At 32.7% G+C, this 25,222-nt stretch overlaps 1 protein-coding gene across 1 annotated transcript; it reads right to left on the bottom strand.

Moving 5' to 3' along the window:
* Positions 1-1,854: 1,854 nt before the first annotated feature.
* Cpr97Eb (Cuticular protein 97Eb) lies at positions 1,855-25,222 on the bottom strand. Its single transcript, XM_072532661.1, has 3 exons — positions 25,094-25,222; positions 12,392-12,670; positions 1,855-6,868 (listed from the first exon to the last, which is right to left on the bottom strand). The coding sequence occupies exons 1-3, from the start codon at positions 25,103-25,105 to the stop codon at positions 6,284-6,286; spliced, it is 876 nt and encodes a 291-aa protein (XP_072388762.1). The 5' UTR covers positions 25,106-25,222; the 3' UTR covers positions 1,855-6,283.

Genomic DNA, 25,222 nt, shown 5'->3' with positions numbered 1-25,222 from the left:
GTTAATATTCCTGCCTTTTTTAATAAAAATCTTTGCCTATATAGGCGCCGTTTTCTTCAATTTTTGTTGCCTATAAATCCGAGCTTTATTTATAAGCAATCTAATCTATACTATAACTTTCATAGGATACTGTGTCTCATTAGAGAATAATCCTTTATTAATGACTTTGACAAATCATCTTTGAAGTACCTGCTTACCTACCGACCAAGTAAAGTAAAGTTGTGACGAATTTGATACCGTCCCTTTTTAGTTATCAGTTCAGTCCATGCGTTAAAACCATATCAATTTGCTGCTGCTAAACTTAAAAACGGGGCGTGTTCTCTGAGAGAAAAAAATTTGTGTTAAATATTCATGACTCCCTTGATCATCAACAATCTTTAATAACGGTTAATAATGTAGTGACTATGTGCTCCGATATGAACGGTTTTAATGAAAGAACCATTTTCAGATTTACAGATTTACAGATTTTTAAGTAAAAAAAAACAAAGAAACATTAGTAGCCAAAAATACATGAGGAAAATATCCAATGGAAATTGATGACTTTTGTAGAAACGTCATTTGAAGAAAAGTTCGTTCGTTCGTTAAACAAGGAGATTCCTACATTGGTTACAATACTAAAGGCAATAGAAGTAATATTTTTCCTCACTTTGGCCGAGATAAGTTATGAAAATTACTTAAAGAAATTGGTTTTTGCTATGAAAATCAAAGGAAAACCTATTTTAAACAACACATAAGTGATTGTCTGTTGGCGAAGGCAATATTTGAGAACGCTAAAAAGATTTAGATTAGAAGGAAGATGTATTTTCTATTTAGATGAAACCTGGCTTAATGAAGATCATACCATTTCAAAAGTATAGGTAGATAGAAATATTACAAGTTCTCGACAAGCCGTTACAGAAGGATATTTACTGATTTAAATGCTCACGCAGAATAGGGTCAAAGATTAATAATAACACACATAGGTAGAGAACATGGTTTTTTAGAGAATGGTTTATTTAATTTCGTATCAAAATCTGCTAAAGTTTACCACGAATAAATTAACTGAAATGTTTTTGATTATTGTAATGATACTTTTCTCAGGTATTGAATATTCTACCAGTTAATGCTTTCGTGGCTTTCGATAACTCTAGCTATCACTCAAAATTAGTGGAAAAGTTACCTACGGTCTCATGAAAAAAAAGTAGATATAACTGACTGGCTCTAACGCAAAACAATACCGTATGATCAGATCAAAGGAATAACGGTATTACGGTTGCCATCTTATCATTGTCAATTAAATTCAATTTTCAAATACAATTTGTAAATTAAGCGATGTCAAACAACTTTTATTAAATTCCATACAAAACGTAACGAAAGATAACTGAACCAATGTCGTAAACCACGTAAAAAAATAGGAAGAAAGATTATGGACTGTTGATAATACCATTGAAGAACTTAGTCAATCTATAATTATTACAATTAAGTGGGAAAACGAGTCTGACATAGAAGGAGGAGATGAGATAAAAATCCATAATTTTTAAGTAACTCAGTAAGTTTTTAAGTTATGCACATTGCTTAAATGTTAGAGATGAATCCGATGTATCCGCTTCTCAATTATTTTATTTAACATATAAATCTGTCTATGTGAATTTCTATGTGAATAGGGTGTACTCTTTAAAAAATAATATCTATAACTAATAATCCGTAAAGACGTCTTTTTAAACTCACTCCTTACATTAAATCGTAAAAAAACTTTTTTTCTTTTATAAAAAATATAATCGTATAACTTTCTATAACCTTTACGTAATAATTTTCATTAAAACATAATTTCAACCTCCCACATTTTACACGGCAAACAAAAATAGCAAGTAGTAATTGATGTAAAATCAAATTTATTGCACTTTTAACAACACAGAGTTAATAATAAGATCTTGTAATAATAAATATCAGTAAACCTACATTAAAACAACCTCAACATCCCACATATGTACAAAACCATGGCGTATCTAAAAATTAAACAATTTCTTCTAACTCAGCTACATTTTTTCGTAACTTACTTAAAAAAGTAGAGAGCAGAGTAAAAGATTCAATTATACATACACAATTTTTAATTTTCAGTACAACCATTAACACTTTTTACTTTTACTAGACTAGTCAAAAATATTAACATCTTCAACAAGAAACTGACACGCTGCAAATATCGTTTTTAATGCAATGTACACAGAATGCTATATAAGATACTGTTTTAACAGTACAGAGAGCTGTTGAACTTTAAAAAATCTAAATATTAAGAACTATTATATATTTTTATATAAAACAAGATATCGGAGACATTTTTAGTTTGACTCGCTTTCTATCCATCTGTAGTGATGCATCTGCTATGTTTTTCCCTTTTCACTTTTTATATCAATAATCTGGACTATGTCTCTTTCATCGGAGTTTATTTTTAAAGTTTACTGCATATGTTTTGGAATCAATCACCTTGCTTTTTACTATCCTTAAATTCATTCGGTTGATATTTTCCCTTTGATTTTCCGGTTGATAAGGGCTGAATTTCCTTGCTTGAACTTTATATAATATTGATTCCTGTTTTAGGTTTGTTGTAAATTCTTGCTTTTTATTTGGTTTAATTAGGACTTTTCTGCAATTTTTCTCAACACCGTCATCTCTGCCTTGTTTAGTGTCTTATTTATTAATGTGTTCTCGACCCATGTTTCACTTGAACATATTAATGTTGATACGAATATTAGGATGTACATTTTATACTTTCCTCTATGTAAAAAATTGTATCAAGATGGATGTATCTAGATCCATCTTTATATGTTATAATATGATTGCTCCCAGATACTTGAAAATTGATTTTATTTATGCTACTTTATGCTAGATTCTATTGGATCTCTATTGGAACCAACAGGCTGTGGTAACAGATATAATAGATGGAAATAGCATGGATGCGCAAAACATAAGTAGAGGTGTGAGACAAGGTTGAGTACTTTCGCTATTACTATTCAGAATAGTTGGGTTTGACGAAAACAAAAACCATGGTTAGCAGTAATAGGGATAAAGTCATAACAAGGATCCAAATAAAAATCAAGATGTTGAACAAGTGAACAAAATGAAGTACTTAGGAGTCTGGATTACTCAATATCTAAATCCGGAATCAAAAATCATTAATCAATAGTAGAGCAATCAAGGCTGCCTTTTTGAAGATGAGGAAATTTATAAGTAGCCAAAGTTTCACTCTGCAAATCCGATAGCGTATGGTAAAATATTTCATCCACTCTATTCTTATTTGTATTGCCGAGGCTTGGACCGTTAGTGTTGACTTGATGAGAAAGTATCGTAATATGACCAATTATATTACAAACATAATGATGTTTCATCAGTGAAGTCATTTCTTTGAAATAATCATCTCAGTTTAGAACTAAGACAAAGAATGGTTAAATGCTATGTTTGGTCCGTACTTTTGTATAGTGCAGAAGTGTGGACGATAAAAGTATCGATAATGAACAAAATTGAAGCATTGGAAATGTGGGTTCATAGAAGAAAGCTGAAGATACCCTGGACAGCAAGGAAAACTAATTAAGAAGTACTAAGGAGCGTCAACAAAGATAGAGAACTGCTTAAGACTGTTAAACATCGAAAAATGTCTTATCTGGGACATATAGTAAGGGAAAGTCGATATAAAATATTACAACTGATCCTTAAAGGCAAAATAGAGGGTCTTAGACGTGTAGGAAGAAAATAAGTTTCTTGGTTAAAAAACATTCGTGAATGAACTCAGATATAAAATGCAGGACAATCATTCCATATTGCAGAAGATCGAGAAGCCTTCGCAGTGGTGATCGTAAACGTCGGATAATTCTGATATGGCACGCGTAGAAGAAGAATGATGTTGCACAGAATGGGAAGAGACAGAGAACATTTGACTACCATTAAAAGAAGAAGACTACTTAGAAATGGAAGTACGAGTTGTTGCAGCTGATTATCAAAAGAATTTGCAATGGATATAGCCAACTTTGATTAGTGGAGTCGGCACTAGAAAAAGAAGAAAAAGAAGAAGAAGAAGAAGAAAAAGAACAAGAAGAAGAAGAAAAAGAACAAGAAGAAGAAGAAAAAGAAGAATAGGAAGAAGAAGAAGAAGAAGAAGAAGAAGAAGAAGATGCTAGATTACATTGTTATGTAAATAACTTTGAAAAATAGGCTTGTAGGATGAATTTGTAGGATGGTTTTTTACTCTTGATTGAAGACTTGAGCAAGCAGCTCAAGGTATTAGTACAGTGTCCAATTCTTCGACGTTTCAGAGTACAAGACTACCACAACAGGAAAAACGATGCTCACCTGACGATCGTTTTCTTGGTCTTCAAGTTTTATTAGAATAACACTTGCTGCTACAGCTCCAATTAGAACATTGGCAGATTTACATGATGCAGTGATTTTCTCGGATATTGTATTAAAATGATATTAAAACGAACAAAGGATTTAAGAATTAGTAAAATAAATAACTGTTTGGAAAGAAGCATGTGACCGGTTAATACTGTAGAATAAGGTTTAATAGAGATCCTTAAAAATAATGGACAATTATTAACATCGGAATTCTGCAGGTAATGCATAGTGGATAAACTCACCAAAATAATTAAACCGAAAATGACAGTGTATTTTGCCTCTTAAATCAAAAATTAAGTCGATGCTTTCACATTTGAATTATTTTATTATGAAAACTGATCTGGAAGTAGAAACATTAATACCACAACAATTATTATTTAACAATTTGTTGTTTATTCCAACGAGATCTGTTTCAATTAACAGTAAATATTAAATTATATGTTTCTTCGAAAACTGCACTTGCTTTTATAATCTAAGTAGGAATTTAATTATTAAATTAAAAATATGTCTGGTTCTTGTTGAATCATTTTTTACACTCATAAAGAAGGCTGGCATTTAAAAGTAATTGTTAAAATTGTATAGTTATTACAGTCACAAATGCATTATGTGTTCTAAATAACAAATAGCTTTATCTTTCTTACATTTTATGAACTTTAAAGGTAATTACATTGTTTATCTATGATAATTTATTACTATCATTATTTAATACAGTGCATATGCTAAAATGTATAGACCACGTTGCATTTAGATAACATAACATTTAGATTTATATATTCAAAATCTTCTAATATAAATAGTTGATGATTTTATAATTGTCTCAAGGTTGGAGGGAGCTCAATGAATAAGGATTAGAAAATTGTAGTAAAAATGTCGGCTAAGAGCAGTGGAAGTTTCTACGACATAACCAAAAACTCTGTAAAACAAACTATGAAGTCGATTCCACATGAAAACGGTATGCAAAGCATGACCCTACTGGTGATGTGATAACTATATCTGATACATGCGGTTTCACTAACTAAACTTAAACATGTTTTGGGTTCATAATGTATCTTGTAATAGGCAGATATGGAGAACCCTGAAGTGCAGACGAGTAGAAACACAATGAACACTTAAAAATGAAGGTAGACCATATAAGCGCAATGGCGAGCAAGAATTGAATGAGATTTTTTCATAACAGACCAATATAAAAGCAATTGGAGGATGCCTACATTCAGAAGTGGATGGACAAAGCTTGACGAAGAGAGAAGGGAAATATATGGGAACAAAATAACGTCATGTCACAATTTTTTACAGGATTTGTGATTGATATTAACAATGGCACTTAAGAAGGTAATAAAAATTTTATATTATTGCCACATACATTTAAATAAATCTTGACCATTTGATTTTATTCCATTTCATTTGAAATAAGCGTATAATAATAATATTTCTTACTCCAAATTATCTTGTACAGGTAAAGGTTTTATTGGAACACATTTTTACATTTAATCTTATTTTCACATTCACTGTGAAGTCAAATATTAATAAAAAATTTGAGAAGTTGTAGAATTTACGAATTACTAAATTGTTCCGCAGTCTAAAATGGAAACTGTAACTGACTAGAGCAAATCTTGCCTCCGTGGATGAAAGCATCAGTCTCTATGTTATTGTGCACATTGTAGGCCTGCAGCTGTGTTTTTATGATGTGGTTTAGATCCACAGTGTTTTAAATTTGCAGCATTCAGTTTCTTTCTTATTTTAATGCAAGATGTTGCTGTGCGGTATGTCCGCAAAAATGAGTTTTTGACAATATGAGTATAATATATTACAGCTATTATTTATACTAACTAATATCGTTCAAAACAAATAAATGAATCCACATCTTTATGAGTGTTGATACTTTAAATAAACTTTATTAGCCTAACCTATCTATGATTTCTTATCTTTTATACTGAACTGTGTAGGACCCAGAGTTAATATCTACGTTCTGCGCTGGGTGTCCCGCCCAGGAAGGACCGTTTGGTTGGGGAGCATTCCAACTTGGGTTGTTGTTCCAACTTGGATTGCTGTTCCAACTTGGAGCAGGGTTGTAGTTGTTGTTATCGTTTTGGAAACCAAAGTTTGACTGAGGTCTATAAGCAGGTTGTGGCTGATATCTTGGAGCAGGTAAAGGTTCAGGTTCTGGATCCGTTCGGTAATAGCTTTGGGGTCTGTAAGCTGGTTGGGGTCTATAAGCTGGCTGTGGTTTGTAAGATGTTTGTGGTCTGTAACTTGCTTGCGGTCTGTAAGATGGTCTTACTATTTGAGGTTCAAATGGTTCGAAAGGTTCAGGTTCTTGTCTGTAAGCTGGTTCGGGTCTATATCTCGGAGCTGGCCTTTGTTGAGGTTGAGCTTGTTGTCGTTGAACATAAGGATCGTCTTGGTAATATGCTGCAGGATCTTCCCTGTACTGTCCATCGTCTTCTTCGTTTGGGGACAGAGGTCGGGCAGAGTTAGGACTGGAATTTAGTGTAGGAGGTGCGACCTAAAAAATTAAAATAAAATAAAGTATAAATTTATTGGTGGGTTGAAAGTCACAGAAATAAACATACAAAATATCCATTTCGCAACTGAAAATGTCTTTGTCTACCTTGTTTTCTTATAGTGGGCGGAGTCTACTTTTCTGTCTTTTTTTGGCCATCTATTTTCGGGCATTCTATGCAGGTGTCCATCAGTTTAGTCTTTTGGCTTCGATAGTACCTATTAGGTCTAGAAATATTTCCATTGTCTACGTTCCTCACCGTATTAAGTCTCTAGGTCTCTAAGTCTCTAGTTTTCAAAGCATATAGTCTATATCGCTCTCTTGTTTAGCTAGAATGGCTTGGTCGTCAGCAAAGTGTATCGTATACAATCTTTCGTCTTCGATTGAAATACCCCTATTGCAAAATTTTCTTCTCCAAGCTGAGAGCGCCTTATTCAGATATATTTTGAAGAGTGTAGGTGCTATGCAGCAACGTTGCTTTAGACCCTTACTAATAGGAATTTCTCCAGTTAATTTGTTTCCTAGAGAGACAATCTACAAGATATTCTAAAAGCTGTGTGAAAGTCAAATTTCCCCCATCCAGTTCGGGTTCACAAATGCTGTTGGTACTAGAGAGGCTTTGTTCTCAGTACAAGTCTTATTCCAGAGATACATAGACCTCAACTGCAATGTATATGCATGTCTGGTTGATTACGAGAAAGCGTTTGTTCGAGTAAAGCACGCCAAGATGATGCAAATACTAAAAGAAGCAGGAATTAACAAACAAGATCTAAAAATAATTAGAAATCTTTACAGGAATCAGACAGCAAATCTCAGAGTTGAAGGTGAACACACCGACTATGTGAAAATCATGCGTGGAGTGAGGCAAGGCTGTATTTTGTCTCCTCTAATCTTTAATCTGTACTCTGAAAGAATATTTATCGAAGCTTTGCACGAAACTGAAAAAGGTATTCTACTAAATGGTTACCGGCTAAACAACTCAGATATGCAGATGACACCATAGTATTTGCGGACAACTTAGAAGACCTACAAGTTCTTATAAACAAAATCACGTACGTATTACAGACAACAATATGGACTCAATATAAACGTTAAGAAGAGAAAGCTTATGATAATTAGCAAGAAAAGGATAACAGAAGGTCAACTCTACGTCAACCAATCCCCTGTAGAAAGAGTGACACACTACAACTACCTCGGCACCATAATAAATGAAGAATGGACCAACAATCAGGAGATTAGAGCACGCATCGGAAAAGCTAGATTCACCTTCAATCGGATGGGGCCTTCTTCAAGAATCACAACCTCTCTCTTGATAAAAAAGTAAGAATGTTGCGATGCCACGTCTTCTCTGTCCTTTTTTATGTTGTTGAACCGTGGACCTTGAACAAAGATATGTGCAGAAAACTGGAAGCATTTGAGATGTGGCTATATCGGAGAATACTTAAGATCCCGTGGACTGACCGAGTCACAAATGAGGAGGTCCTCAGAAGAATAAATAAGAACCGAGAGGTACTGACCACCATCAAATCTCGACAGTTACAATTTATACAACATATTATGCGAAATAAATCCAGATATGCTCTCCTTTAAGCCATTCTGCAAGGAAAAATATTTGGAAAAGACGGTGCAGGCAGAAGAACATCTTGGTTAGAGAAACTCAGAATCTGGTTCAATACAACATCTGTGCAGTTTTTCCGCGCTGCTGCAGATAAGATAAAGATTGTCATGATGATCGCCAACATTCGTAACGGATAGGCACATCAAGAAGAAGAAGAATTTGTTTCAATTTAAGTTTCTTGTGTAGGTTGAAACTGCCGTGTTTTTTTGGAGGTGTTCTATTTCTGTATATCAATTTCAGAGCCAAAATTCTTTGGCTTGGTTAATTGTTTATTGATTTCGCGGTATATGTTTTTCCTGGTAGGATTTCCTGTGTTATCTACTCATTTTTTGCCAATACTTAAAGTGTTTAAAAAGACTCTCTTACATCCTCTAAAGTCAAGTTTTGTGTGTCGTACCAACATTCATTGATTGGTCTGTTTTCGTTTGATATATTGATTATTTTGGGTATTTTTCTATTTATTTGCTGTGATAAATGGGTGCACATGTTTGGGGGTTTCTAAGGGATTTATCTTACTAGGCTTAGTTAGTTTTGTTAATTTCTTTAATTTAATTTGTATTTTCGAGCAGATTAGATTATAATTTGAGTTTATTTCAGCGAAGGGGTCAGTTTTTTCATCTTTAACATTGTTTCGAAATCGGTGGTTTATTAAGAGTTAATCTATTTTATTCCGTACTATTCTACCTTGTTGTTCATATTGAGGGGATTTACACGTATACAGACGCCTTTCTGAAAGTTGACATCATGTATTTGTCATATCGAGGTCATTTTCCTGATTTAATTCGATCATCTCTTTGATTTCTTTTTCCCAAGCCAAAGTTTTCTGGTAATGTTTTGCGTTATCTTCTGCCCAACTTTAGCGTTAAAGTCTCCAATGACTATTGTTGTTAGTGTTTTTTTATTATTTTTAGCACTTTTTTTAGCAATTTTTAGCAATTTTTTGCTGATATGCGTAAGCAGTGGAAGTAAAAATATAATTTTTTTTCTTTATAAGAAGTTCTTCTTGTTCATTGGCGCATTAATACCTCTATGGAAGGTTGTCATTCTATCTTTTGCGCGGTCGTCCGATACTTCTTTTGCTGATAAGTGACTTATCTCTTGCTATTTTGACGATACGGGTCTCCTTCATTCTGCTTATGTGGTTATTGCATTCTTTTTTCTCTTTTGTGTCCATTTATTTATACATTGCACGTTACATTTTCTTCTAATGTCTTCAGTTCTCTTTCAATCTTTCAGCGTATTTCCTGTAATTCTTCTCAGTACTCTCATCTCTGTCGTTTCCAGTAACATTTGCGTTGTGGCTGGGTCGGGTCTTATTTTTAAAGCATATGTCATTGTTGGTTCTGCACTGGCTTTATAAATTCTTGATTCCATCTCAGTGTTAATGTGTCTGTTTCGCCATTAAGGCATCCTACCAGTCAATTGCTTTTTGTACTTAATCTCTCACTTCTTTGTGCAGGTCTCCTAGCTGGACTAGCTGGACAGTGTAATTACCAGGTAGTTTATTTCCATTACTTTTTCAATACTGATGCCATCAATTTCTATTTTACATCTGGTTGGTTCTTTACTGACCACTATTGTTTCAGTTTTCTGAGATGAGATTGTCATATTAAATTCTTTTGCTCTATGTTAAATCTGAGGACCTGTATTTGCAGACTATCTTCATCTGGGCTATTAATATTGCGTCGTCTGCATAACAGAATTTTTTTATTTCTTTGTTGCCCAATCTGTATACAATTACTTTGTTAACGCTTTGAATGATTTCATCCATGATTAAATTAAAGAGTATGGGGATCAATGAATCCCCTTGTCTTATTCCGCTGCCTATTTCTATAGGTTTCTGTAAGTTGTCCATCTATTCTGACTTCAATTGCGTTATTTTTGTAGATGTTTTCGGTACTTTTTATAATATTTAGAGGAACTTCTCGATTATACAGAAGATCGGTTACATCTTTGAGTCTTCCTCTGTCAAACGCTTTGTTTAGGTCAATCAGACATAGAAATGCTGGTCTATTAGTCTATTATACTCCAGTGATTTCTCAGTAATTTGCTTTATAACGAATATTGCATCTGTACACGATCTTCCATTAGGAAAACCCTCTTGTTCATCTACTAAACTTATCCTTTGATTCATTAGTACTTGTAAAATTTTAGTTGTAAGTTTTAGGGTATTATAGAGTATTTAGGGTAAAAATTTATGCCTCTGTAGTGTTCTGGCTATTTTTATATCTTTTTTTGAATAGAAGGATTAGTTCACCCGTTCTTCATTCTTTCGGTGTTTTATTGTGTTTTATAATTTTATTAATTAATGTTGTTAATTGTTTTGTCATTGCTGCTCCACAATATTTCAGTAATTTGTTTGGTATCCCGTCTTTACATGCTACTTTTTTGTTCTTGAGCTTTTTAAGTATTTTACGAACTTCCTGTACATTTATATTAAGTTCTTCATTTGTGGTAACTTCTGCTGTTTCCGGTTCTAGCGTCGTTTGTTCTTCCTCTGCATAAAACTTTTTTAGGTAGTCAATCCAAAGATCCTTTTCTCTATGTGTTTTGGTTTTATTAGTTCCTTTACCTCCGTTTTTTAAACTCTTATGAAGCGCCATATTTCCTTTTGCAGACGTTGAAACTCATGTTCCATGTTTTTCGAAAAGCATTGTTCGTTTTTTCTTTTTCTTACGAGTGCATGTGTTTCGTTTCCAATTGTCTTGTTATTATGGTATGCCTCTTATATTTTAGTTGACATGCATTTCAGGTAAGCTTTTTTTTACTTTAAATTTTTCCTTTACATCTTTACAAAACCATGCAGTTCTTCACCTTTAGAACGATTTATTTTTATTTATATTTCTTTCACCAAGAACTTCCTTGGCCGAGGCTAAGATATTAGACTTAATTTCTGCCCAGCTTTCTTCGACTCCATCACTTTTTGTAATACATGTGTTTCTGTTTTTTTCGGTTATCCTTTTTTGGAATAGGTATCTTGTGGAGTCATTCGGTAAGGTTTCAAATTTTATCTTTGTGGTGTATTCGGGTGTTTTGTCATCACAAATATGTGTTTTCATTCGGATTTTGCACAATACCAAGCTAATTAGCAAATGGGTAATTAGTAAAAAATACTAAAACAAGCAAATAAAGCAGGTTAAATATCAGTATGTTTAAGGGATGTCGTCTGGTAGAATAAGATTATGATATTAGGTGGAAGAGTAAGCATATGTAAATTATGTGTAAGACAAATAATGCTAAAAAAAGCTGATACATCTGAAACAAAAAAACTTGGCGAGATAGTTGGCAGTCAATAGTCACAAATATACCTACAGTCTTAACGTCGAACAAGAAGAGAATTTTAACTTTTAACTTAAAAGAGAAGTTATCAAAACTTGGCTTATCTTTAATCTGATTATGGGCACAAATCACAGATATGTCACATACACAAAAAAATCATTTAGGCCCAATGCAACAGAATAAGATGGATACTGATTGGAAGCATGCCAATGGATAAAAACGTAGCATAATATCTATCTAATCAGTATATCAACAAGGATACCTACTTAAGAAAACTGGTCGCCTAAGTTCAAATATCAAGCAATTTTATTATTATAAAAGAACAGATCAATGCACACTGTTAGATGCGGTTTAATATTTTACTACAATAAGAGAAGCATTCAAAATATGGTTCTTAAAAGTATTTATGATCATTTTGGCGCTATTCTGAAAAAACCAAAAATATATTCTTGTATAGTTGATAATGCAAAAAATGATTTATTTGTGAAGTAGAAAATGAAATAAGAAATTGTTGATATCAATATGTAAAGATGTCACTTTAAGTATGAAAATGTCTGTAATAGTTGCCAATTTTCGTTACAATACATAAAAAAAGTTTTTGTTTTTGAGCAATAAATTATCCTTTTTACCTGTATTTCATTTCCAGCGGGTTCGAAACCTCGTCTACTGGCACCGTATTCCACTTCTCGTAATGCTCCAGTATCGTCGACATATCCATATTTGCCGTAAACTTCGCCATTAGGATACTTCGTTTCGATTTTGAATGTTCCATCAGCAGCTTCGTAACCGTAGCTGTAGCTGCCATCTTCGTTATGCTTGTCGATTTGCTTAAGGATCGGTACGGGTGTAGTGTATTGTTGATTGTTTTTGGCTGCCGAAGCTACGGCACAGAACGCCGCTGCTAGAATCTACAAAAGTATGCATTAGTGTAATTACTTATACAATAATAAGTTTTGATGATAGTGGACTAACGGCGTCGGTATACTGCCATACAATTTAATACCTCAAATATGGTTTCATCAATTTAAACTCCGTCACTGTTTGGTTCTGAGGTTATGTTGCAAGTAGTAGAAAATAAGTAATAAACCACATGGTTGCATATCATAGTCAAAATTTTACCCTATGTTTTTATTAATTTAGTGGTATTGCTTACTTTTATTACAATTACAACTAACTATATACAGCTAACTCCCAGGAATTATCCAAGTCTTCAATGTTTCCGTTGAATAAAGATTTTTTTGCAGCTTGTTTTTATCATTTTTCGTTTTATTTTTATTTAAAAACGCTCAATCGACTGTGTATGGCTTCTTGAAAGTCATTTATATAAAAATACCTAATATAATTCCATTTAATATTAAAATTTAAGTAAAAATATGAATATATGCAATATTTTCGTTAGATATTCATGAGAAATAATCTCTAAAAATAAATTGGGACATTTATTACGGAAATCATTCTCTGTATTATTTATGAATAGAGAAATGTAACAAAAGTATCCTTGATCCTTGAAAAAATGCTAATCATTTATACATATTAGTCATAACCTGAACTAACTGGATATTATTATATACCATATCTTGCCGCTAAGATTGGTCCTATATACTTTTTTATCTAACAAGGTAAGGCTGTGAGAATACGGTATAGGTACAGTAATATTTATATAAAAAAATAAAATTATGGTTAAATAATAGAAGCATACATAACATAAAGGTTATAAGGCTCTCAGCCGTTTTCATTTTTTACGAGTGCATATTTATGAAAATATTTTTATATTTTCTTGTCATTTTAATATGATTTATTATCTTTGGGATTAAACCACAATTTCAGTTGAAAATAAATTTGTACATAACTTTATTTTGATGTTTCAATTTCCACTTCACAAATTGTTCTCAAGATACAAGTTTTTATTTTCATTACAGATATCCTTTAATTTAATAACTTTGGAATTTTTGTAAGGTAAATCTGTGAGCTTAATTCCTACATGATGTATAACGTATTTAGTCTTGAGAAATAGGGTAAAAAGTTGACATTGACTGGACGTCACAAGTTATTTGAGCTTTATGGACCTCAAAAATCAAAAGCTTCATTTTTCCTGCAGTGATTTTTGAACAAATTTGAAGGTAGTAATTTACGTTTATAGCTTTAAAATGGCAAGTTTTAAATATTGATTTACAACAACCTAAAAAGTCTTACTTTTCAATAAATGTTAAGAACTATTGTAAAAATTAGGCTACAACCTCGATATTGCATGGAAAGTTGGTTTTTATAGTGATAAAAATATGGTTAAAATTTCAGAGTGATACATCGGTTAGCTTAAAAGTTTTTTAATTTGTTTATTTCAATAAACTTTTTTTCCTAGTAACATAAGTTATAAAAATCAAATTAAATTTACAACGAGAATAGCATAGACAAGAGAGCGAGAAATTGTTGAAAAATGAAATATGAATTTCAAAACCGAGCTATAAAATACCTTGGGTTCTTGTTGATGGATGTTGACGTTTCTTTTTATAATCTGTATGTAATCTTTGCGTACATTGCCATTTGTTAATAAATTTAATGTTAAAATAAACTTGTACATTGTTATATATATTATGTAAATTGTTATAATAGGTAAATATTATTGTATTAAAATATTATAAACAGTTTTAATTTTATCAATTAGTTACAAAAATTGATTGCAATTTTAATTGTGATCTATTCCTATGTTTTCCAACAAAAATCGTTCGAACAATACCGTTCAAATTTTTTTTGTGCCGTACAATGTTTACACAATTTACATGGTTAATATAACATTAAATTAATTAACAAAAGCACATTTGAAATGTACGGAAAGATTACATACAATTTACAAAAGAAACGTCAAAAATCATGAATAAGACCCGGAGATATAGTTTATATCTCGAATTTTAAAGTACACCATCCAATAATGTAACCTGAACAAATTGGATTTCCACATTTTGAAGCTCTGCAGTCCTTGATTCCTTGATCTTTTAAATGCTGCTAATTAGTTTTTTTTCTCTGGCAATAGCGAAAAGGTTATTTAATTTGTTAATAAGCAGAAAAGTGGAAATATTTTAACTTATAAATAATATAATAACTTTTTTATCTTTTGATAGTTACGGTATTCTCTTAACTCTCTCTCTCTCTCTCTCTTAGTTACAGTATCCTTAGAATCATTGTAAGTTCATATCTCATCTTTATTTTCATCACATCAGCTAATCTTCTTCTTCTTCTAATGGCACTACAACCCTTTGTGAGTCTTGGCCTGCTTAACAATGTTCTTCCATTCTGTCCTGTCGGATACCTTCCTTCGCCACTGCCTGAAGTTCATGGTTTTAAGATCCCTCTCTACGTCGTCTATCCATCTTTTACGGGGCCTTCCTCTTGTTCTGTTTCCTTGGGGCTTCCATCTCTGGACTACTTTTACAGCTCGATTATCTGGCATTCTTTCTAGGTGACCAAGCCAGTTTTGCTTTGTGACTTTACAAATCTGACAATATCTGCGCTCTGCATTAGTTCATCCAGCTCGTGGTTCATTTTAATTCTACACGAACCATCGCTGCATTGGGTTGGTCCAAATATCTTCCTTAGTATTTTGCGCTTAAATATTCTCAGTTGATTTTCATCAGTGGTTGAGAGGGTCCACGTTTTACATCCATATAATTACTGTTTTGTAGATTCTCAGCTTAGACTTACGATTCAGTAACTTACTTTTCATTAAGTCTTTGTATGCATAAAAGCACTTATTACCGCTAAGAATCCGTGCTTGTATTTCTTGACTGATGTTATTGTTGTCATTTATTATTGAGCCTAGGTAGGGAAAACTGGAGGCATATTTGTAGGTATGGTTGTCTACCTTCAGATTCTCATGTTCATTCAATTTTGTGCACTCCATATATTTTGTTTTGCTTTTATTTATATATGTATAGACCAAACGTAGCATCTTTTAGTTTCAGTTCTATAATTTTTTCGCTTAATACCCTTTTGTTGCGGCTTATTATGGCAACATCACCCGCATATGCGCATATATGCATTGATCTTGTATTAATACAGCCGTTTATATCCAGTTTTCTAACAACAGCTTCTAAAGTTAGATTAAAAAGTGTTGTTGATAAGGTATCACCTTGTCTAACTCCATTTTCAATATCAAAGGCCTGCGTCATATCTCCATCTATTCTCACCATAGCTTTGGAACCATCCAGAGTCATTCGTATAAGTTTAACCAACTTATTGGGTATCCCTAACATAGATAGTTGCTTTAACATCTTTTGTCGATCTACTCCATCAAACGCCTGTTTGAAATCCATATACAAGTTGTAAATAGATATGTTATATTCAACACATTTTTCATGTATATCTCTTAACATATGTATTTGTATATAATTCCTGATAATATCTTGTAGACGACATTTATAATTGTTATGCCTCTATAATTTTTGCAGAGTCGTTTGTCTCCCCCTTTGTACATAGAAAGTATGATTCCTACTTTCCAATCTTCTCGGATGACTATTAGTGTCCATATGCGGTCGATTAGTTTATGGATACGCCTCCATAGCGCATATCCACCATTCTTTATCAGTTCTGCAGTTATTCCATCTGTGCCAGGTGCTTTGTTATTTTTTAGATGTTTTATGACGTTTATCGATTCTTCTAATGTTGGTTGCTCAACTAGTTGTTCTGCTGTGTGGTGAATTATTTCTTGATCTTCGTTTTGTTCAATACAAGATGTTGCTTGCACATCAGCTAATATTTTTATTATTTGTATTATAGCTCTCGTCTAATATTATTCCTAGGTTGCAAGAAAGTTAGTTATTAGATTTTTCTTGACAAATTTTGGAATATTTTAACAAGTGTTTATTGTGATTATTAGTGATATGAGTGTCTGATTCATGTAAGTCGCATCGATTTATATTTGACTTCTTCCACTTTTTTATAAAGGATGCGATTTCTTTAAACTTAGATTCCATTACACTGGATTTTAGATTTAAATACGGTTTTACCATAACTAGCTACCGCTTCATTCATTATTATTAACTGTCCAGTTTTCGCCGAGTCTATATTCGTTTATTTGATTGACTACAAGCGCTCAATTTAGTTTTCTCAAGAGAAATCAGAAATGATTTCGATACAGCTCAGATATGTGAACAACCTTGAGGCGTGATAATTTGAATTTGTCGTGTTCGTAAGAAGTTAAAATGGCATCACCTAAACTTTTTCACGTTTAATGAGAACAGATGGAACACGACTTCTACGGAACACAAAAAGAAATATGGAGAATGATCAGAGGATAAAGAAAAGAGATAAACGAACTAATAAAAACCAAACACATTCAAAAGAAAACATGGGTAGACTACTTTCGATTCCTATTTACTAAACACCAGAGGTGACGACAAGAAAGAGGTAAACGATGCATTAAGGAAATTAAAAAATAGAAAATCACCAGGAGAGGACAGAATATCGAACGAACTCCTAAAGTACGGAGGACCAGATCTGACCAAACAAGTATTAAAACTAATTCAAAAAATATTAGAACAACACAGAATTCCTCAAGAATGGAGATCAAGCATTATAATACCTCTGTTTAAAAAGGGAGACAAATCGGACCCGGAAAATTACAGAGGAATTAATTTATTAAACACAACACTAAAATTAACAACCAAAGTGATAACAAATAAACTGAATGAAATTATAATACTAGCAGAAGAACAACAAGGTTTTAGGTCGGGAAGATCACGCACCGACGCTATATTTATAATGAGGCAAGTGCAAGGGAAATCATTAGAATACAACAAACCGGTATATCTATGTTTCGTGGACCTTAAAAAGGCATTTGACTGGGTCAAATTAAAAGACGTTATTCACTTACTGTACGTAAGAGAGATACCTCTAGAAATAATCAAAACGATCGAAAATATCTACCAAAACAACATAATAAAACTAAAAGTAGAAGAAGAACTAACCGATCCTATTGGAGCTGGCAATGGGATAAGATAGGGAGATTCCCTGAGTCTTCTATTGTTCAACCTGATTATGGATGAAATAATAAAAAAGTAAGAAATAAAAAAGGATAAAAAATGGGAGAAAAACAAAGCTATGCAGACGACGCAATACATTCTCTCAAAGTGAAGATGATTTACAACGTATGCTGCACCAATTTAATATAACCGTCAGAAAATTTAACAATTAAATTTCCCCAAAAAAGACAAAATGCATGGTTACAACAGCAAATTTACTAAGATGTAAATTAGAGCTGGAAGGTTAGATAATAGACGGTTGCCCAATAGACAGATTATTGTAGGAAGACCACGAAAACAATGGAACCACAAATTACTGGAGGCACATTGAAAAAAACAGTCATGTCTACATAAAATAAAGGAAAAGAAGTGGAGGTTAGAAAGTAATTGACAAGTTGAAAGCAGGTTTGTGATTCTAGTGTATCCTATGGATAGCCGAGCTAGAAACGTTTGTATATACAGAGTACTAGTACCTAATTTTTAATGTTATATAGTTGAATTCTACACAAAATTCCGATAGTCAAGGTCGAGATAAGTTACAGAATACCGATTCCTACAATTCCGATCCGACTTGCTGAGCTCTATTCGATTTGACTCATTTCTATTTGATTTGTAGTTACAGAATAGGGCTGATTGTCAGTCTTTAGATTCTTTTCTATCTACCTGTTGGTTGCCTTCAATTCCTGTATGAAATGGGATATACGCGAATTAAGGGCTTCAGTTATTTACTTACGCAATATATAGTTTAGTTTTTCTTACCTTCTCGATGGGATGTTTGGCATACTAATGTTGTATTGCAAGAAGTGAACTGAGAGAATCAGTAAGAAACAGGGGTCTAGGGATATTTAGTAAATTTACACGTCTCAACGTACGATAAAGCGTGAATAGCTTAGCTGTGAAAATATTTCAGCTACGAGGTAGTTTGAATTAAAAAATGAGGGTAACAAATACACAAACAATGCCCTCAGAAGATCGAAAAGCGTCAGTAAAATGTTGATATAGTTGAGTAGCCTTATTCCAGAATCTCTTTCAGATTGTTGTTTTATTAGTATGCTATTTGTATCGTATTTGGAAAACTCTGAGAGAGAGTTGTTGCGATGAGAAATGATGATAAAGTGGAATACTTCTGCATTTTTGTATTTAATAAATTTAGAATAGTTCTTATTCGCGAGAAATAAGATTTTCCACAGCTGAGTCTATTAAGAAAAATGTTTTTCGGATAAGGTGTTTTCGAATAGTGAATGATCCTTATTGGCAGATATGGAAGGATCATGCAGAATTGTTAAAAACGTACGCCTATACCGTTGTGATAGTTCTCCAGTTTCGAAATACAGAGTGTCTAGAGAGTCTCTAATGGTTTCAGGATAGTCTTGGTTACTGACCAAAAACAATTTAACCATAATAGATTTTGGATCTGATAAACGTCGTATACAGGAGAAGCAATGTTGAGAAATTAGACCCCTAAGAGCGATAAAAATGGGTTTTCAACAAGCTAGGTCGTTTGTTTTAACTTAGTGCCAAGTATTGTACTCTTTCAAATGAATCCGTATAGCTTCATTAATTTTTGTTGTAGCTTCTAGTGCCGTGAACGATTGGACCAGGTCCGCCTCTCTTCATGCAATGAGGTAGATGTCATCGGCGTACGGTACTATTGGTACTCCTTTTAATAATGGTTCCTCTTGTTTTTATTCCATATTCACTAATAACATTTTTTAGGGCAATGTTAAATGGAAGGCAATAGGTTATTTTCTTGTCGAATTTCTTTCTGTATATATATTTATATTTGTATTTGTCTGAAAAATTCTTGATACTCCGTTTTGTACACTAACTAAAGCTCGTACACTCGACTGTTGAGAGGGTTGATTTCACGAATTTTACTAAGTGTACTGAGATATTGAATTATACAATGGCTTTGTATAGTACATTTCTTTTTACACTATCGTAGCCATATCTAAAATCTACAAACAGATGGTGAGTATTAATTGCATAAACATATATTTATTCCAAAGCTTGTCTACAACGAAAGTTTGATAAATCATGAATTTTTTTTTCGAAACCTACACTGGTATTTTCTTATTAGTTTTTACAATATCCCGTAAGTCAATCGTAAAGAATGTAACTCAATATTGTATCTCACGTTAAGGAAGGTAATTTTTCTGTAGTTGTCACACATTGTTTCATCTTATTTCTTATGAATAGGTATAATTATACCTACGCTCCAGTCTTTTGGTATTGTTACCTGCTGCCAAATCAGTTGTATGTAAAATACGTCAGACTCGTTGGACCATGTTTTAAAAGTTAACATCTTTAAAAATACAAATGAGATGAAGTCAAGAATTTATAAAGCCACTGTAAGACCAATAATGACATATGCCTCAGAAATAAGACCCGACACAGCCATAACGCAAAGGCTACTGTAAACTGCAGAGATGAGAGCACTGAGAAGAATTACTGCAAATACGCTGAGACAGCGAAAGAGAAGTGAAGAAAAGAATGGAATAACCACATAAGCAGAATGGAGAAGACCCGTGTCAAAATAGCAATAGACAAGTCACCACTCGACAGAAGAAGAAGTATTTAACGACTGCGCAAAAGATGGAGTAACAACCTTCCATAGAGGTATGAATCCGCCAATGAATAAGCAGAATTGCTTATAAAGTGGAAGAAAAAGAAGAAGAAAAAGAAAAATACAAATTGATAGAAAAATAAATAATTACCTATTAAGATCAGAAGTTGGTAGATTAAGATAAATTGAACTACATAAGTTATTCTTAGATTATTCAGTAATGTATACATATCCAGACTGGAATATAAGGGAGACATTACCAAAGACTCCCCGTTTTTTGACTCTTTACTATATCGTTGCACACTGAATCACACAAACACTGAAAGAACTTAAACAAGAGTACGGAGGACAAAAAAATATACTCCGACAAGTTTACGTAATATTTCGATATAATAAGATTTAAAATTAATACAGGGATACTTTCAAAAAACAATAGCCATAAAATAAATTAATAAAATAATAAAATGAAAAAGATATAGAACACATAAACAGATTAACATACTTGGACCACACAAAGATCAATAGACAGATAGACATCAGATATACTTATAGAAAAGAATAAAGAAAGGACGCAATGAAGATAACAAGCATCTAAATCATAGAAAATATGGATTGCAAACATTTATGAATCGAGCAAACAGCAGCCCCTACCAACATACCTAGGTAAGCAATAAACTATTAACAATATGAAAAAACAAAAAAAGAAGAAAACGAGGACTGGTTAATAGCTGCCGAAGGACCACAACAAAAACCACTTTACAATCTACTGGAAGGTGGCTGATCTAAACAATCATCAACCTTCTAGTATTATCTACTGGTCCATTTGGATAAACAGCATTGGAGAAGTGTCAAACATTTTTATAGTTTTGATAATTGCTAACATTTGGAACAAAAAAGGAACTTTAAAATTATTATAAAGTTTTGTGGCAAAAAGGTACTTTGTTTAATACCACTTTTCTGTCTCTCCACATACATACATACACATAAAGAGAAATAACAGAAAAAGTATTTCATGGTTAAAAAAAAAATGAAGAAATTATCATATTCAAAGCTACAAAAAAGGAAAAGTTCTAATATAATATTTAATAGTGCACATAAAAATAAATAAATATGTGATAAACTTTATTGCGTTTTATTGCTTACTAAATTTTTTCAAAATGCAAATATTTGCATACCACACATACTAATCTAGAAAGTAGAATAACATTTTTTCTAAACAATTACACCCTTTCTGATTAATATGTATTAGAAATCAATCAAGTCACAAAATATTTTTCTTAACCTTGAAATAACCCAGCCTATTAGTAACACAAGAACAAGAACTACACAATCTTAGCAAACACGAGACTATAATAACTTCAAGAACAGGTGACAATCTTGAATCAACCTACCTTGATTTTTCTTTGGTTTATCTCGATTACATAAAAAGTTGAAAGAATGCGAAGAAATAATAAGTATGAGGTTTTATAAAAAATATATGTAGGAGGGGTAGGATTCCAAGATTCATCGAATAACAACTACAAAAATAAAGCAATAAATATAAAATGTATTATTGTAATTACTTCTATTAATTCTTAGTCACCATTATACTACTTTATAAAGCTCAAATAAGACCTACTGTGACTTAAAATTGTCAAACATGGACCTTGCCGAAGCATGAAAATAATCTGCAACGTTTTAAAAGAAGAAAATATTTAAATCTGTTTAACAACCGAATAATATCTACAGAATAGATATGAACTTTGAACTAGACAACACCCAATCGATCACACCGTTGTAAATTTGATCGTAGCTATTGATTAGCGATAGAGTTCGTAACGAAGTTGTTTTGCATCGAATGGGAAAAGTTACGGAAGTCGTCGGAACAGTTAAAAATCGCAAACTTGAATATTTTGGCCATGTTATGCGCCACCCAGAGAGATATGATATACTCCATTTAATAATACAAGGCAAGGTAGACGGAAGAAGAGGGCCAGGTCGAAGAAGAACGTCATGGCTTAGAAACCTGAGAGATTGGTTTAACAGATCCTCTGCATCTCTTTTCCGAGCTGCTGTCAACAAAATTACTATAGCCAATTTGATAGCCAACGCTCGATAATCGAGCTCGGCATATGAAGAAGAAGAGCTTTTGATTAAAACTCACACAATTTGTTGGTTAGATCACTGCACAACCAAAAAAAAGCATAAAAGCATCATCGAATAGAAATCGACAATAAATTTCAAGAACATTCCAGAAGTCTGCGTTGGATCGAGATCATCGAAAACTATTTGAAAATTATAGAAGTTTGCATTTGAAGAAGAGTCACACATAAAGTAATAGAGTCCAATTATTGAAGGGATCAAAACTCATAGAAGGTTTTAGAGCTAGAGGAAGAAGTAGAATCATAGAAGTTATAGGAGAATACACTTAAATTCAGGTGGCAAATTTTTAAACAATACTTCTTACCCAATTTTCAATTTTTTATATTTCCTTTTTGGAAAACCTCGTAGCCACTTTCACCAAAATACATACATTTTATCCATGGGTACAAAGAGTTACTAATATTGAGATACTTTGTCGCATGTGTAAACAAAAAGAATAACGAAGAATAATCAAAGAGAGGAAAATCCAATACTTGGATCATGTGTTGAGAGGCGAAAGATATGAATTACTTCAAGTTATACTGGAAGGAAAAGTACAGGGCAAAAGATCACTAAGGAGACGCCAGAACTCGTGGCTGAAAGACCTGAGGAGATGGTTCGACCGCTCATCCGCAGAAATCTTTCGCGCAGCAGTTTCCAGAACTACGATTGAGATTTGGATCACCAACCTTTGAAAGGAGACGGCGCCATGAGAAGAAGAAGAGTATTTTAAAATTTAGTAAATTGATCATATAAATTTTAAAATTTGACCATATAATACGGTTTCTAAGCATATCTTGGAGATATCGCTTATATATTAAGAAGGCTTTGGAAGGATTTCAAAACAAGATATCAAGTTTGCATAGTTATGTAAAGGAGATCTCTGCAAAGTGATTTTAACATTAAGCGCTAGAATTTCAAGGATCAATCATCAAGGAAAATAAAATGGAAATAAATGAAATGTGCAAAAGCTGAGAGATGCAACAGATGCATTGCAGAAAGGTACTCAGAAATCATCACCAACAGGCTAAGGAATCAAGAAATGTAGATGAAGAAGGCAAGAAAGATATAGACTACTATTGGAACAGAATAAAGGAAGATATTGAAGTAGGAAGAATAAAAAAGCCTAGAAGACAAACGAGATGATGTAAGCGAAACAGACAAGAGGGAAGAGGAACCACTAACGGTTCTTGAAGTTATAGACGCAGTTAAACAACTACCCAGAAACAAATCACCCGGAATAGATAATCTGCCAGCTGATCTAAATAAAAAAGGTAGCCACGATACCATAATGTCACTGCAGCAGAAATATGAACACAGAAATCCCTCCCGAATGATGGGAATATTGGAATACTTTGCATCATACACAAAAAAGGAAATATCCTTGAATGCTCTAACCACAGAGAAATTACGCCTTTAAATGTATAAATATTTATATACTACAAAGCAGCCTATGACTCTGTAAATAGTGGAGAAATATTCAAAGCAATGAAAGAACTAGAAGTACCAAATTAGTTGGTAAATTTAACAAAACTAACTCTTAAAAAAGTTGAATGTGGAGTACGAATTTAGGGGGAACTCTCTGAACCTTTTAGAATAAATAACGAACTGCCACAGGGAGATCGTCTCTCCTGAATAATATAATCTGGCTCTGGAAAAATTAATACGTATGTTACAAATCACAACCACCGGTTCAGTATATAAAAAATTAGTGCAAATCCTTGTATATATATTCTTGTGAAGGTGATTGATCTCAATCACCTTCTTAAATCCTCAGTTATATCGTGAAAAACAGAAGTAAAACTCTACAGAACAATAATACGCGCAGTCCTAACATATGGTTCAGAGACCTAAAACAAAAAGTAATAAAAACATGTTGGGATGTTTCAAAAAAGATACTACTAAGGAAAATCAATAAAGCAGTGACAAATACAGGGTTATATAGCCAGAATGACGATGATGATCTCCGCTAAACTTAAATAAACAATAAAATCAAATAAAGCAAGTAATTTCACAGTAAAATATATTGGTTAGAATGCCTTCCCTGTCCTGATATCTTCATGAATATCAATGGAAAAATGTATGGCGAGACAACTTGGTTTCACATAATTACCACATATTTTGCTTATGTTATTATATAAAAAGAACAATCAAGCTAATGATACGTTCCAGTAAATCGTTATGATTGAATTAATTACGTTAAAATAAAATCAATACACTGGAGAAGGTTAAAAAGAAAACTCGAATTATTAAATTTGGAATAAACAGTGAAAGGACGATGATCTAATAAATTTCATAAAACTGACAATTAAGAAGTACGAGTTTATTTAAAGTTTTCTTCCAACATTAAATTTGCAAAATGAATAGGACAATAATAATATTCTCCTTTCTAAATCTCCAAAGCAGTACTTACAACCGTGTGATATAAAAAATGTCAAAGTTATTGTAAATGTTTATAAACTAAAAAGTCAGCCCTTTTTCAAACTGTTTTTTAAGTTTTTTTAATGTAACTTAAAAACGAAGCCTTAAAGAATCGATTGCGATGTTTGAATCAAAACAAAAAATTAATAAAAACTATATATCACTATTTTCTCATTATTCTTAAAGTAAAAACAATCAAAATTACTTACGTATAATTTCATCTGAAACGGGCACTTGGTATATCGATATGAAAACAGGTAAACAGCCGCACCCACCTTAAATGAAAGCTTTTATACCAACCTATCCCCACGTAATTTGTCGCAAGGTTACAATTTGTG

The sequence above is a fragment of the Diabrotica undecimpunctata genome, chromosome 5 (assembly GCF_040954645.1).
Source record: "Diabrotica undecimpunctata isolate CICGRU chromosome 5, icDiaUnde3, whole genome shotgun sequence".
In the NCBI taxonomy this organism is placed as follows: Eukaryota; Metazoa; Arthropoda; class Insecta; order Coleoptera; family Chrysomelidae; genus Diabrotica; species Diabrotica undecimpunctata.
The sequence above is the reverse complement of the archived record's forward strand: the minus strand, read 5'-3'. Positions and strand labels throughout refer to the sequence as shown.